This window comes from Oncorhynchus masou, chromosome 30, assembly GCF_036934945.1.
Source record: "Oncorhynchus masou masou isolate Uvic2021 chromosome 30, UVic_Omas_1.1, whole genome shotgun sequence".
NCBI lineage: Eukaryota > Metazoa > Chordata > Actinopteri > Salmoniformes > Salmonidae > Oncorhynchus > Oncorhynchus masou.
The window spans coordinates 9,478,073-9,494,758 of NC_088241.1; the positions used below are offsets into that span (position 1 = coordinate 9,478,073).

At 44.2% G+C, this 16,686-nt stretch overlaps 1 protein-coding gene across 3 annotated transcripts in view; it reads left to right on the top strand.

Annotated features, from left to right (window-relative positions):
* LOC135521995 (histone-lysine N-methyltransferase 2A-like) overlaps positions 1 to 16,686 on the top strand; it is a 60,442-nt gene that overhangs the window by 14,657 nt on the left and 29,099 nt on the right. For all 3 annotated transcript variants that reach the window (XM_064947854.1, XM_064947856.1, XM_064947855.1), the window contains exons 3-14: positions 368 to 4,825; positions 5,018 to 5,211; positions 5,431 to 5,544; positions 5,764 to 5,926; positions 6,074 to 6,308; positions 6,420 to 6,718; positions 10,035 to 10,138; positions 10,792 to 10,902; positions 11,723 to 11,836; positions 12,028 to 12,177; positions 12,529 to 12,739; positions 12,873 to 12,986. In XM_064947854.1, coding sequence (XP_064803926.1) covers positions 368 to 4,825; positions 5,018 to 5,211; positions 5,431 to 5,544; positions 5,764 to 5,926; positions 6,074 to 6,308; positions 6,420 to 6,718; positions 10,035 to 10,138; positions 10,792 to 10,902; positions 11,723 to 11,836; positions 12,028 to 12,177; positions 12,529 to 12,739; positions 12,873 to 12,986 — 6,267 coding nt within the window. The remainder of the gene's footprint in view (positions 1 to 367; positions 4,826 to 5,017; positions 5,212 to 5,430; positions 5,545 to 5,763; positions 5,927 to 6,073; positions 6,309 to 6,419; positions 6,719 to 10,034; positions 10,139 to 10,791; positions 10,903 to 11,722; positions 11,837 to 12,027; positions 12,178 to 12,528; positions 12,740 to 12,872; positions 12,987 to 16,686) is intronic.

Sequence of the window (16,686 nt, forward strand, 5' to 3'; positions counted from 1 at the left end):
CAAATATTGTACAATTCAGTGGTGCAATGCTCTTATAGACTCACCCATAAAGACTCTCAGCTGTAATTACTGCCAACGGTGATTCTGACAGCTATTCACACCCCTGAGTAAATATAAATGTAAATTAGATTTGTGTATTTCATTTGCAATATATTAGCAAATCTTTTTTGTGTGTGTGTTTTCACTTTGTCATTATGGGGTATTGTGTGTAGATGGGTGAGAAATTCCATTTTAAACCATTTTGAATTCCGGCTGTAACACAACAATGTGGAATAAGAGAAGGGGTATGTATACTTTCTGAAGCCATTGTATATCAGCTTAGATATGATAGTAATTTCTTCTCTCATTTGTTCTTTTCCTCCATAAGGTGATCCTGTCCAAACAACAAAATCAAAAAGGATACGAGAGAAGCCACCCCTTGTAGTCACCCCAAAGGAGACAGATGAGTCTCCCACTCCCGAAGAAGATGCACGATCTTCACAAGAAATCCACTGTGCAATTTCTCCAGATGCAGTGCCTTCCAAGGATGGTAGGAAGGGTTCAAAAAACAAGCACTCAAACCCAGCAAAGGAGAGGCGTCCTGCGAAAAACGGGGCGGCTTTAACTCCAAGGATTACCATCAAGTTGGTGGCCAAGAAGACGGTGAGAAAGGAGAAGGGAGGACGTATAAAATCTGTGGAGAAGCTGAAGGTAAAAGGATTACATTTTCAATCAAAGGCTAATGATGTCAAAGGTGACCAGATCTCCAGTGCCCATGTCAAATTAAAGACCGAGACACAAGCTGATGAGGCACAGCATCTGAATGGCACTGAGGATGAGGGAGGCGGAGGAGCCATACCGGCAAGGAGGCGTGGTAGATCTGCCTCCAAGATCATTGAACCCTGTGTTCAAAGTGGGGCCAAAGTTGGGGATGTTGATGACCAAAAATCAGAGGGGGGTATAAAATCAACAGGCAAACAGGACATTGCACTGGAAAGTGGAAATGCGGCACCAAAAACAGACATTAAGAAATTCAAACGGAAAGAAAGAACCACAGAGGTAAGCACTGAAGTCAATAAACTGGTGATCCGGAGAAGAAGTAGAACTACTAATCCACCCTGCGAAACACATGAAGGCCTTGTAACAGAATCAAAAAACCAGAGCAATGACAAAGTATGTCTGGCAGAGTCATTGTTAGAGGTTTCAAGAATAGAGGAAGCCAAAACACCACCCAGAAAGAGTAGGCGTAAACAAAGCAAGGCACATCAAGGAGAGAAGATTGTCACAGAAATCCATGTTCCGTTAGCCACAGAACCTGAAAAGCCAATTGTTGAATCCAATGACGGTCTGGCTTTTAAAAATGATGATGACATAATCGGGATTCCAAGTTTTAAGCTGATTAAAATCAGAAACCCCAAATTGGAAGGCTCATCTCGGACTGACAGTAAGGGCTCCTCTCGTAAGAAGAAACGAAGCAAATTTGTGTGGACACTTACATTGGTTAAGGGGAAAAGAAAGGACACCCAAGTGCAGAGTTCTGGAAATACTGTCAAAGGAACAGAGAAGCAGCCGAATAACGCTGAATTAGACAAAGACTCTCTTTTTGAACCCAGTGTGATCAAGAATGTTGAGAACCCTGGAGAGAAAGAGGCCACGAGTTGTACTACTTCCAGAGATGCTGAGCACACACATAATGAGAAGTCTTCCAAGAAGAAGATTAAGGAGACTTTGTCTCTTGAGGAAAGGTCATCTCTTCATGTTGAGGTGGGACAGGGAACGCAACCACATCCAGAGGAGGCCACTCAAACTGACTGTGGTGATACTGTGGCAATGGTTGTTCCACCCCTTCAGATAAAAAAGGTCTCCTCACCCGGTAAACCTAAACGCTCAAAACCATCATTCCTGATCCATCAAACTACTCCTGCACCTGAAGAAAAAAAGATAGTGGTAACCACAAAAGATTCAAGTGAAATTCTGGAGGAAAAAATGTCTTTATCAGACACAAATGCTGTGCCAACTCCCAAAGCAAGGAGGAGAAGACTGGCAAAGATGTCTACACCGCGGAAGAAGCGTGGAAGTCATAAACCCTGGACAACCCACAAACACAAGCTTCAAACAAGTCCAAATGTGGAACATCCATCTGATGAACCTGCCAGTGAAGCAGAACCACAGACCAATGAGGTTTTGAAGACTGAGGTTTCCACATTGTCTGTTTCTAAACCTAGAAGGAGAAGCAGTTTGAGTGTTTCAGTTAGAAAGAGGCCAGGGAAGATGCAGATGTTACCTGAACCCACTGAATCTCCAAACACAGAGTTAGCCCCATCTGAACCACAGACAGAGGAGGTCTCCACATTGTCTGTTGTCTCTAAACCTAGGAGAAGAAGTTCTAACCTTTCAATTAGAAAGAAGTCAAGGAAGACACCATCTGAAACTACAAACACAGAGACGGCCCCATCTGAACAACAGAGAGAGGTCTCCACATTGTCTGTTGTCTCTAAATCTAGGAGGAGAATAAATTCTATCCTTTCAATTAGAAATAAGTCAAAGACACCAACGTCATCTGAAACTCCCAACACCGAGATTGCCCCATCTGAACCACAGACAGAGGAGGCCTGTAGGTTGTCTGTTGTCTCTAAACCTAGGAGAAGAACATCTAGCCTTTCAATAAGAAAGAAGTCAAAGACACCAACATCTGAAACTCCAACCACCGAGACGGCCCGATCTGAACAGCAGACAGAGGAGATCTCCACATTGTCTGTTGTCTCTAAATCTAGAAGGAGAAGAAATTCTAGCCTTTCAATTAGAAAGAAGTCAAAGACATCAACATCATCTGGAACTCCAAACACAGAGATGGCCCGATCTGAACAGCAGACAGAGGAGATCTCCACATTGTCTGTCGTCTCTAAACCTAGAAGAAGAACTTCTAGCCTTTCAATTAGAAAGAAGTCAAAGACACCAAGATCTGAAACTCCAACCACCGAGACGGCCCGATCTGAACAGCAGACAGAGGAGATCTCCACATTGTCTGTTGTCTCTAAATCTAGAAGGAGAAGAAATTCTAGCCTCTCGATTAGAAAGAAGTCAAAGACACCAACATCTGAAACTCCAACCACCGAGACGGCCCCATCTGAACAGCAGACAGAGGAGATCTCCACATTGTCTGTTGTCTCTAAATCTAGAAGGAGAAGAAATTCTAGCCTTTCAATTAGAAAGAAGTCAAAGACATCAACATCATCTGGAACTCCAAACACAGAGATGGCCCGATCTGAACAGCAGACAGAGGAGATCTCCACATTGTCTCTTGTCTCTGAACCTAGGAGAAGAACTTCTAGCCTTTCGATTAGAAAGAAGTCAAATACACCAACATCTGAAACTCCAAACATAGAAGTAGCCCAATCTGAACCTGTGACTTTGGCTGACACTCAACTAGCGGTAAAGGTGGAGCCAGAGACCCAGCCAATAGGGAGTGGAAAGGTGCTGCTTTTGGAGCCCTCTGTTATTGAAAAGACAGAACGACGCCGTCATAGAAGTCTGTTCAAACATGGCAAAAAGAAGCGAAGAGCCTTGATTGGACAGAGGCAGAAACAAAGGCAGAGGCCAGAAGGGAGCACGAGTGATGAGAGTAAATTACCTGAAAGTAAGGTACCTGAAGCTGTTGAAGAGGTGGACCTAAAGGAAGTTTATTCCCCAGAGGCTGCTTCCACACTGGCAAGCTCTAAACTCATTGGTATCCTCAAGACCAAGAACAGAAGGAAAAAGGTCCCCAATTCAAGCCTTCAGTTCCTTGGTAGCAAAAGACCAAGAGCCAGGCCTAAAACTCTATCTAAGCAGGTAGAAATTGATCTCGCCCAGCAAATTTTGGAGGAGCAGGATATACAAGACACTGTGGATGATGAACCACAGTCTGATGCTTTTGATGACCAGCATGGCAAATCAAAGTACCTTAAAAACATAAAGCACTTCATCATGCCTGTTGTCAGTGCCCGGTCCTCACGGGTGATCAAGACTCCACAGAGGTTTATGGATGATGCTGGCATGTCTGTTTTGCCTCGTAGAAACTCCCCGAAGAAAGGCCAACTATTCGGCTTACACCCACGCACTGGAAGGAAACGAGAAGATGGCACAGGTAGAGAGCTTACTCCGGATCTGCCTATCGACGATGAAGAATTCCTGAATGAGGCGCAGTTAGATGTCGATTTGTTCTCAACTCAGGAACTGGAAAAGGAAACCACTGACATGAGTGACGGCTTATCCTCCGGAAAGCAGTCTGGAAAGAGGAAGTCCCTTTTGAGGAATCCCAGTTTCAAGTGGCATGTGCCAGGAGAGTCTGGTGAGGAAGTATATACGCTGGACAAAACTCTTCAGAGCGAGTATGAGACTTTACTTTTATCCAAAGAAATCCAAATTGCTTCTGACCCATCAACCGATCCCCAGGAGGTTCAGAAAAAGAAAAGGTGCTACAAGTTCAACAAGCAAACATCTCACCTAAATATGTACAGGCGACTGAAGAAGCTGCAACCAGGACTTCCCAAAAGGAGAAGAAAAAACGTGATGACAGATGGTGTTTGCAATACTCTTCAATCTTCTGTTCATATGCTAGCGGAAGGTCTGGATGATGAAGTCAAGAGCATCTGTCTAAAGAAACGTCCCACAATCACAGCTCCAAGCAAACCCAAATCAAAGCAAGGCAAATCCAAGCTCAAGATTGAGGACCTTGATAGCCCTGGGGTTGTGCGAAAAGTCTCTGTGTGTGTTCGGACTATGAACTCAAAGTTCTTAACATTTCAATATGGAGAACATGAGGAGTTGACAGAGGAAGACAAAACAAATGCTGAAAATGTTGCAGGTAAGAAAAGAGCTTTCAATCAATTCATGCGTATAGTTGTTCAACATTAGCTTGCTTGATAAATAACTGCACATTATGTAAACCTGGTATTTTTGTTTATTTGTATATTACTTGGTTTAATATGTATGTTTTCACTGCTTGAACTACCCTGGAAAGTAAAGTGACATACCTTTTGGAATTTCTCTGTCCCAGAAGCAGGAAAGCTTGAGCCACAGGAACTGCACCTGGACACGATCGCTGAGGCTGACCGTGCTGCTGCTGAGGAGAAAGGAGCCACCCAGAGAGTTTGCCTCACAGGGGCCAATAAGAGGATGTTCAATCTGCTCAAGAAAGCCAAGGTCCAGCTCAACAAGATCGACCAGCAGAAACAATTCAAGTCCTCAGGGGTAATAATTGTCTCACTCATAAAAGGAATACACTTTAAAATTGCCATGCAGTTATTTTTTGCACTAAACAACATGCATGATGGGACTTTTTCTGATACAGAATATGCTTTATGTTTCCCCTCATTGTCATTAAATAGGATGATATTCATTAACATCTATTGTGATATCTCTGGAGAGCTTCCTGTGTAAGCCCATAGTGATGAAACATGTTACCTGCAGCTTCTATCAGGGCCTGCTGGCTCCAGAGATGCAGCAGGGAAGAGACAAAGGAGGAAACCGAAAGAGCAGCTTGAACCTGCTGCCTCAAACATGACTGACCCTCCCCTGTCACAGGTATGGGCATATGAACACAATCCTGGTCTGTGCTGTTCTCTGCATGTTTTATCTTCAGTGTCTCTCGCTTTTCAATGTGTCTGAATGCAACTTTTATCAGTATGTTGTTTCTTCCTCACTAAGACCCACCTTTTCTGGTCATAAATACATTTTTCATTGTGATAAAAGAATGTGTCATAACAGCATCCCTCCCTGTCCCCCCTCTCTCCTTGTTACCAGGAGTTCCGCAGAGCGGGGGGTCCACGCATCAAACACGTGTGCCGTGCAGCAGCTGTGGTGTTGGGCCAGCCTCGTGCACTGGTGCCCGATGACATGATCCCCAGACTCAGTGCTCTGCCACTGCATGAGAGAACTGGCATATCTCCCTCTGGCAAGAACCAAGGTAGAGCCTCAAGCTTTCAAAATGGATTATCAATGCAAATCTCTCAACAAACTTTTTTAAGTGACATTATGCGTTATTGTCTTTCCCCACAACTTTCTTTGACTTTCCTATGAAATATATCATAATCATATACCTTACCTATTGCAGGTGGTCGGTCTCCCTCTGGGCCAGACAGCCCTGGGCTGCCGGACCAGAAGGTTACCAAGGTCAGGAAGTCGGGAGCTGGTTTTGCTAAACAAAAGAGCCTTGGATCATTCGGGCTCCGCTCTCGGAGGTGTGGGATCTGCAAGGGCTGCAACCATGAGGAGGACTGTGGCGAGTGCATGAACTGCCTGGACAAACCCAAATTTGGAGGGCCCAATACGAAGCGACAATGCTGCGTGTAAGTGTACTGCTCATCAGAATTGCAAAGGTGACCAACTCACATATATGCTATTGAATTATATAGATTGAATAGACAACTAAATGACAAATGTATTTCTCTCTCCAAAAGATATAAAAGATGCGATCAGATTGAAGACAGAAAGGCACGTCGTCTGAGTGGCAAGTTTCCTAGAGGTCCTGGGAAGCGCAGGCGGCACTCCCTCAGCGTGGGTCAGTCTAGCAATGAGGAAGTTGATGGGATGGAGGTGGGGGACAGCCAGAGCCCATCTGTGAGGAAGCAGCCGCGGCGTTGTGTGAAGCCGCGCTCCTACTTTGACCTGCTGGACTATGACTCCGACCTGGAGATCACCGTGGGCTCCAACTCTGCCTCCCCCGGTCGGAGGAGAGGCCCCGGCCCACGCACCCAAGGTAGTAATATAACATTGTTGAGAAGTGGTCATACAAAGGGATTTTCCTCTGTTTATTTAATATTGTCAGATCTTCTAGAACAGGTATTCCCAAACTGGGGTACGCACAATGCCGTCGGGGGTACGCCAAATAAAAATGTGATTCACATTTTAAAAATAAATAAATAAAAATTCTTCACATTTTCAAACAGTCCATTTAGTAAGGCCCACGTCTATAGAGACACATACCAGCTCTACTGGTAGTACTACACCTGCACCCGTCGACTATACATTGTTCTGCTTCCACGAGCACGTTGTTGTGGTAATTTCCTGTATTACTAAATGAGAGTTTACAAACCACACACCAGTCAGTTAAACTTAAACTTCATCTTTAATTATATGAGCTTCACCATAGCCCTTTGACTCTCAGATCAATTCAGTGTCTATAAATTAATTCTGAGAGTGCCTATAAGAGAATAATAAGATCTTTTATAGCCAAGATACACCCCTCTCAACTTACATGACGAACCACAGATCTTAAGAACAGTTCACAAAGAAAGACTTTTACTTGAGAGAGGAGTATCCCATAGATAGATAGCATTAGCTATAAATTATCGTTCAGTTTGGTCTCTAAGACGAGGTTCTCATCTCGTTCCTGAGACTTCATAGTACCAAAACATTACCTCATCCAATGGCATATATCAATTGTCAACTTTAGATACACCCATCTCAAGAACAAGCTCACTGAGGGGAGTGAGGTCATATACCATGAAAGATAAGTGCAACATCGGAGAGGTAATACAATGGTTCCAGACACTGCCATACTCCTCCCCCCAATGGGAAAAGGAGGGAGTGACTGGCGTACAGACATTGTGGAGCACTTCACATGATTTAACAGATACATTCACATATGAAGATAATGTTCAAACCTGACCTCTTCCCTCTTTGTGCCCCAAGTGACTTTTCCCTAGCTGAGAAGGGAAAAGTGCAACTGCCAACAGTATAGTCCAAAAAGAGACATTCTAATGACAAATATCACACATAAGCATTATGAAAATAAATAAAACATCTTATTTATCTATGTTACCCAAATAATTCTGATTCATCCGCAACAACGTCCAATGCTAGCATCAGTAATTCTGCATTGGTTGTTAGCCCAGCTAGCATGGACACTGACAGTTGTGAATCTGATGCAGCCGAAGAGCTACTGCCCCCTTCCCCAGGAAAACACCGAACAACAGACAGGGATATTGGACCATCGAAGAGGTGCAAATATGATGACAACTACATTGATTTGGGGTTCATTTACATTTAGAGTAATGCTTTTCCTCAGCCACTGTGTGTTATATGTGTAAAAGCACTATCTCCGAACTCAATGAAACCTTCACTCTTGCACAGACATTTAGAAACAAAACATACCAATTTGAAAAATAAGCCAAAGCAGTTTTATGAGTGAGAATTAAGATGACTTTTGAGTAGTAAGACATGTATAAAAGCAACAGATTTATAAGAAGGGGCTAGAAGCATCTTATATGGTGAGCTACAGAGTGGCTAGGAAAGGCAAGCCCCATACTATTGTGGAGGACTTAATTCTTCCTGCTGATGTGGATATGGCTGGGGGGAAAGGCCAAATAAACTATACAAACAGTGCCTTCATCAAACAACACTGTTTCACGATGCAACAGTGACATGGCAGATGTTTTGAAACAATTACTGCTTCGCAAACAAAGCCAGTAAATTCTATATGTTACAGCTGGATGAGTCAACCGACGTGGTGGGCCTGGCACAGCTTCTGGTATAGGTCCGTTACGTTTATGGGGGGATGACATCCTCTTCTGCAAACCAGAACAACAGGAGAGGATATTTTTAAAGTACTGGACATCTTTGTGACAATGCTGGCCCTTGTCAAATGGACTTTGGTGGTCAAGATGTGTTGGTATCTGTACTGATGGTGCAAAAGCCATGACAGGGAGACATAGTGGAGCGATAACGCGTGTGCAAGCAGTTGCTCCCGACGCCACGTGGGTACCCTGCAGCACACACCGAGAGGCTTTTGCTACCATGGGAATGCCTGGCAGCTTGAAAGACGTTTTGGACACTACAGTGAAAATTGTTAAATTTTAAAGCAAGCCCCCTGACCTCTCATGTATTTTCTGCACTATGCAAGGATATGGGCAGTGACCATGTAACGTTTTAACCACACACACAAGTGTTCTCTTTACTGACCATAATTTTCACTTGTATATACTGCTTGCATGATGACGAGTTTCTCACACGACTGGCCGATCTGGGTGATGTTTTTTCTTGCCTGAATGATCTGAATCTAGGATTACAGGGACTCTCCGCAACTATATTCATTGTGTGGGACACAATTGAGGCTATGATTAAGAAGTTGGAGCTGTTCTGTCTGCATTAACAAGGACAACACACAGGTCTTTCCATCATTGTAGTTTTTTTTATGTGCAAATTAACTCAAGCTTACGGACAATGTTAAATGTGATATAGCGAAGCACCTGAGTGAGTTGGGTTTGCAATTACGCAGGTACTTTCCCGAAATGGATGACACAAACAACTGGATTCGTTATCTCTTTCATGCCCTGCCTCCAGTCCACTTACCGATATCTGAACAAGAGAGCATCTTCGAAATTGCAACAAGCGGTTCTGTGAAAATAGAATTTAATCAGAAGCCACTGCCAGAGTTCTGGATTGGGATGCGCTCAGAGTATCCTGCCTTGGCAAATCACACTGTTAAGACACCGATGCCCTTTGCAACCACATACCTATGTGAGAGTGGATTCTCGGCCCTCACTAGCATGAAAAGTAAATACAGGCACAGAACGGGGTGTGGAAAATGATTTAAGACTGAGACTCTCTCCAGTACAACCCAACATTGTTATGTGCATCCTTTCAAGCACACCCTTCTCATTAACCTGTGGTGAGTTATTCACAATTTTTGATTAACAAATAAAGTTTTATATGTAAAATTGCTAAATAAAGAGCAAATATTATTACATTATTATTTGTGCCTTGGTCCAAAAAGAGCTCTTTGTCACTTCCCACAAGCCGGGTTGTGACAACTCACACAGATTCTTGTTTAATAAATGTATAGTGTGTGTGTGGCAGGCTTACAATGATGGCAACAAACAATATTTGAGAGTGCGCTGTCCCTGGTATTAGTGCAGCTGAAGGTTGAATGTTTGAAGGGGTACGGGACTATAAAAAGTTTGGGAACCACTGTTCTAGAAGATCCCGTTCATAGCTGTGAGGTGATGCATTAACTCTGAAGTGTTAACGCTGTATGTCTAATGACCACTGCAATGGTTCCTTTTCATCTTCAGACTTTGTCTCTCTGGATGGATTCCTGGGAGACCTGTCAGACGACGGTGTGAGACATCGCAGGCTGCACCACCGAGTCCCTCCTGGTCGCCGTAAAACTGACAAGGTAAAGAATCACAACAGGGCTGCTGCTCTGATGCCACTGAGCAGGCGGTGCATGAATTGACAGTTTCTGGGTCTCCTAGGTGTATAACACAAAAGGATCTCCACAACCCCTCCCCACCCATCCCTCCCTCTCTCTCCACACATCCCTCTCTCTCTCCAATCTCTCCAATATTTCCACTCACTTCGTGTTCCCTCTGCTGCACCTCATGGTGGGATTCCCTGTCCTCTCTTCCTTCTCTCATTCTGAGTTAAGCTGCTGCTTGCTTATAGGTGCTCGTGGCAGATAACGCTGGTGCTCTTTTGCTTTGGCCTCAGCAGTCCCACCCTTCACAGGCACAGCAGAAGCAGACAGGCCCGTTGAGCGGTGGTGTCTACAGCTGGCTGGACGATGACCACCAGGGAGAGAGGGAGTCAGAGGGGCTGTCGGCGGAGCAGTTACTTGCGCAGATGACTCAGTCCCCCCCACAGCCAGACCTGGAGCTATCCTCCTCCTACCCCGAGGACCAAGGGTCTCCCCACCCCTGGCGCCTGCTATCCCACACTGGGGCCACTCCGGGGTGGCCAAGGGCCAGGGTAGGGGGTGAGAGGGGAAGGATGTTGGTGGAGGCGGGGTGGGGACGAGCCCGTTTTCATCCTCCGTCATATTTTTCCCAGAATCCTCTGGAACAGACGCCACCCAGTGTCCTGGCCGCCCTGGCCAATGGATTCGACCAGAGGGAGAGGGAGCCCTCCGAGCCTACGCACAAGATCGGCGTGGACTTCAAGGTCGGATGCTTTTCCCTGACTCTTGTAGCTGTGTTTTTAGAGATCTCATTTACCAGTTAGCTACTGATTTTGCTTGTCGAGCCAATCCAGAAAAATATAGGCCCAGCGCAAGTGCATTGATTTAAACAACTGAACTTGGGCCTTGCATTATAATTAAGCAATAAAGCAGAGGAGGTGTGGTTTATTTCAGCAGTAAGGCCCGAGGGAGTGTGGTATATGGCCAATATACCACGGCTAAGGGCTGTTCTTAAGCACGACGCAACACGGAGTACCTGGACACAGCCCTTAGCCGCGGTATATTGGCCATCTATCACAAACCCCTGAGGTACCTTATTGCTATTATAAACCGTTTACCAACAGAGTTAGAGCAGGGCTCATAGCTTCAGAATTCAGGGCTTGAACCACCCTGTTTATAATGGCCAATATACCAGAAATCCCTGAGGTGCCTTATTGCTATAATAAACTGTTACAAACATAAATATAACAGTAAATAAGTTGTTTTGTGTCATACCCGTGCTATATTGTATGCAAAATACACGGCAAGAATGCTGTTTCAGCCTATCAGCATCCAGGACCCAAACTACTCTGTTTATAACCATGGTTAAATTAGCCATTATCATCATCAGGTTTTGTCTTTGGTTTGGTTTATTTCTGTAATACCCTTATCTATCCACTGGATGTCAGTGTTCTTCTACATCAAGTAGAGTCCAGAAGGCTGTTTCCCATCTCTGTATCTCCCACGCCTGTGTCTGACTCTGTACTGTGGGCCTCCGTATGAAAGCTGAAAGCTGTGTCTAAGCCTCCCCTGTCTGCCATGCAGGAGGACTGTGACCTCCAGAACGTGTGGATGATGGGAGGCCTGAGTATCCTGACCTCTGTACCCATCATGCCCCCCTGTGTCTGCCTGCTGTGTGCCAGTAAAGGACAACAAGAGGTAAAGGCTCACAACATGGCTCTGTTATTACAATGTCCCATTGGAGGAATGTCTTTGTTTTCAACACTGATAATTGCTATAGGATGTTTTGACATATAAGATGTTTTTGTCAATGTATGGCCATGATGGATTTTTTGAATCCACCATTGGAAGGTCTTAAACCTGCAGACTGTTATCTGTTCCTATCCTAGCAAATGCTGTACTGCCAGGTGTGCTGTGAGCCATTCCACCGGTTTTGCCTTGAGCCAACGGAGCGGCCCTCTGAGGAGAACAAGGAGAACTGGTGCTGTCGTCGTTGCAAATGCTGCCATATATGTGGTAGAAAAAACAAGCACTCCAAGGTATGGGTCCACACAAGGCCCCAGTCACTCCTGAGAACTTAAACACCTGGTCACTAGTTTTTAGGCTATATCTAGGGTCTATAGTTAACCCATAGACTGAAGAGGAAGTGACACTCCACTCTGTTTATTTTCTGGTTCAATGAGAGTCGATGAACTGAGTAGACCAGATCTATCTGCTATTGATGTCTATGGGAGAGACACTTAAGTAGACCACAACAGACATTTTGTTAACGGCCTGAGTGTGAACTATTTAACAATCTTCATATATCCACCATATATCCAAACTGTGACATCAGTGTTGCCACCAATCTATGTGTAACTGTAATAATGTATCTCTCTGGTGTTCCTCAGCCTCTGCTGGAGTGTGACAGATGTCAGAACTGTTATCACCCTTCATGCCTGGGGCCTAACTACCCCAAACCCAACAGGAGGAGGAAGGCCTGGGTGTGTATGACGTGCATCAGGTGTAAAAGCTGTGGGGTTACACCAGGGAAGAGTTGGGACACCGAGTGGAACCACGATAAAGGACTCTGTCCAGACTGCACCAAGCTCCACGACCAAGGTGAGATGACGTGAGCGCTTTGGGGAAGTTGATCTGCAAACACTAATGTTAAAACATGATAAGACAAGTTAATTTATTTGATTTCACTGTTCATATGGGAATGGCAGGATATTGACGGTATCTCTTTCTAAAGGCAACTACTGTCCGATCTGCTTCAAGTGCTATGAGGACAGTGACTACGACAGTCAGATGATGCAGTGTGCCACCTGTAACCACTGGGTCCATGCCAAGTGTGAGGACCTGACAGGTGGGTCTTCCAGTGTTACGCCCGACTTCTTCTGCTGTGTAACGGGATCCCCTGCTCAGCCGTACCTTCCACAGGGATGCAAACTCGTCACTTTTCCGTGATATTTGCCTTTTTATCTCAGAATAAAGGTCATCCACGTGAGTCATGTAGATCTGACAAAAAGTGTGTAGATAACTTATTGAGTTATAACGTTGAGGCCCCAACAGATCTTCTCCCTGTGTGATCACCTCTGCGTCCTACAAATAGAATACCAGGGTTTAGATCGTGATGTCAGATATGTCATATCAGAATGAGTGCTTCATCCAATATCACGTGTGACAGCTGTGAGCAGCCAGCTGCGTCCCACTAACCAGCCGTTAGCCTGCTCAGCGGCCTCTCTCAATCTGTTTTTTTCTGCACATCTCCATCACTTTTAAAATGCTATTTAGCCGTGATGGCGAGCTGGCGTGTGCAGGCATTGATGTGGTTTCTGTTACGTTTGTTAAATAATTGGAGCTGTTCGCAGTGCAAGGGAAGTGGATACATTTTACTCTGTATTATGATACTTGGTCTGGTAGCACATCCTTAGTAAAGTGTTGGTGTGGTGACAACCCCACTCTGAAAATTGTAACATTTTCTTGCAGTTTACGAAGTATTTTGTGCGTTTCTGTGCGAAGAATTTCTGTCACCGTTTTAGGCCCTCAACAGTTTACATTCCCACTTTCACAATAGAGAACATATACTGAGTGTACAAAACATTAAACACCTGCTTTTTCCATGACAGACTGACCAGGTGAATCCAGTTGAAAGCTATGAGCCCTTACGGCTGTTACCTTCTATCAGTGTAGGTGAAGGGGAGGAGACAAGTTTAACCTCTCTTGGGTAGGGGGCAGTATTTTCACCTCTGGATGAAAAGCATGCCCAAATTAAACTGCCTGTTACTCAGGCCCAGAAGCTAGGGTATGCATGTAATTGGTAGATTTGGATAGAAAACACTCTAAAGTTTCCAAAACTGTTAAAATAATGTCTGTGAGTATAGCAGAACTGATATGGCAGGCGCAACCCCGAGGACAAACCATCCTCTGACTATCCGTGAGACTTACTCCCCATCCTCCCTCAAGATAGGGAGCGCTTAACCAACTTTATTCTTCCCAGGGGGTCAGTACAGATCATTCAGACTAAACAAGTTTCCACCAACACAAGTATATATACTCCAATTTAGATGCACTCCTCCTTCTCTCCAACCCTTACATCTTTTATGGTTCGACAGGAAGACGAAGTGATGGGGTAATAAACCGTTCCTTCTCCCTTAAGGTGACTTGACCTCAACCCCCTTGATGCCTAATCCAAAGCTCTCCACCTATAGCAATCATGTGATTGCCTCCCCTCTACTCAGCACATTCCAAAGCCATCTGGCTCCTACAGATAAACATTAACTTCTGATATAAAAACCAGTCTGTTTCACTCCTCAGATACTATAGTATTACTTCTGATGTATCATGTCTCTAACAATAACAATGTTCCAAGTTTAAGAAGTCAGAACCCAGAATCTAACAGTATCAAGAATGGTCCACCACCCAAAGGATATCCAGCCAACTTGACACAACTGTGGAAAGCATTGGTGTCAACATGGGCCAGCATCCCTGTGGAACGCTTTAAACACCTTGTAGAGTCCATGCCCCAACAAATTGTCTCTAGCCTAAACGGTGACAAACATATGACCCATAATACCAGAGATGCCTTTTTTATTTGTATCAGGATTCGCGTGCATTTTATACAGTGCCTTGCGAAAGTATTCGGCCCCCTTGAACTTTGCGACCTTTTGCCACATTTCAGGCTTCAAACATAAAGATATAAAACTGTATTTTTTTGTGAAGAATCAACAACAAGTGGGACACAATCATGAAGTGGAACGACATTTATTGGATATTTCAAACTTTTTTAACAAATCAAAAACTGAAAAAATGGGCGTGCAAAATTATTCAGCCCCTTTACTTTCAGTGCAACAAACTCTCTCCAGAAGTTCAGTGAGGATCTCTGAATGATCCAATGTTGACCTAAATGACTAATGATGATAAATACAATCCACCTGTTTGTAATCAAGTCTCCGTATAAATGCACCTGCACTGTGATAGTCTCAGAGGTCCGTTAAAAGCGCAGAGAGCATCATGAAGAACAAGGAACACACCAGGCAGGTCCGAGATGCTGTTGTGAAGATGTTTAAAGCCGGATTTGGATACAAAAAGATTTTCCAAGCTTTAAACATCCCAAGGAGCACTGTGCAAGCGATAATATTGAAATGGAAGGAGTATCAGACCACTGCAAATCTACCAAGACCTGGCCGTCCCTCTAAACTTTCAGCTCATACAAGGAGAAGACTGATCAGAGATGCAGCCAAGAGGCCCATGATCACTCTGGATGAACTGCAGAGATCTACAGCTGAGGTGGGAGACTGTCCATAGGACAACAATCAGTCGTATATTGCACAAATCTGTCCTTTATGGAAGAGTGGCAAGAAGAAAGCCATTTCTTAAAGATATCCATAAAAAGTGTTGTTTAAAGTTTGCCACAAGCCACCTGGGAGACACACCAAACATGTGGAAGAAGGTGCTCTGGTCAGATGAAACCAAAATTGAACTTTTTGGCAACAATGCAAAACGTTATGTTTGGCGTAAAAGCAACACAGCTCATCACCCTGAACACACCATACCCACTGTCAAACATGGTGGTGGCAGCATCATGGTTTGGGCCTGCTTTTCTTCAGCAGGGACAGGGAAGATGGTTAAAATTGATGGGAAGATGGATGGAGCCAAATACAGGACCATTCTGGAAGAAAACCTGATGGAGTCTGCAAAAGACCTGAGACTGGGACGGAGATTTGTCTTCCAACAAGACAATGATCCAAAACATAAAGCAATATCTACAATGGAATGGTTCAAAAATAAACATATCCAGGTGTTAGAATGGCCAAGTCAAAGTCCAGACCTGAATCCAATCGAGAATCTGTGGAAAGAACTGAAAACTGCTGTTCACAAATGCTCTCCATCCAACCTCACTGAGCTCGAGCTGTTTTGCAAGGAGGAATGGGAAAAAATGTCAGTCTCTCGATGTGCAAAACTGATAGAGACATACCCCAAGCGACTTAGAGCTGTAATCGCAGCAAAAGGTGGCGCTACAAAGTATTAACTTAAGGGGGCTGAATAATTTTGCACGCCCAATTTTTCAGTTTTTGATTTGTGAAAAAAGTGTGAAATATCCAATAAATGTCGTTCCACTTCATGATTGTGTCCCACTTGTTGTTGATTCTTCACAAAAAAATATAGTTTTATATCTTTATGTTTGAAGCCTGAAATGTGGCAAAATGTCGCAAAGTTCAAGGGGGCCGAATACTTTCGCAAGGCACTGTATATCACAAACCATGACGCGGGACGTTTTGAACAAACCCCGGGTTGCTCATTGATTTGACATCAAATAACGTTGTTCAGTCATGTTACCTAACAACCTGGTAACTTGACAGTAGGTTTGGGCAAATTTGATTGGTATACGAGGAAAGGAATTTGGGTCTGCTCTCATGAGATGTGCTTTAAATGTAGGCTTCATATAGACCTCATGTAAGCCTGAACTATATAAAAAATCTTTCTGGTGCTCCTTAAATTCTGTTTGGTGCCTAATGTTTTAAGTTGGGCTCAGTGTGTGTATATGTGTGTTTGTGGGAGAGAGT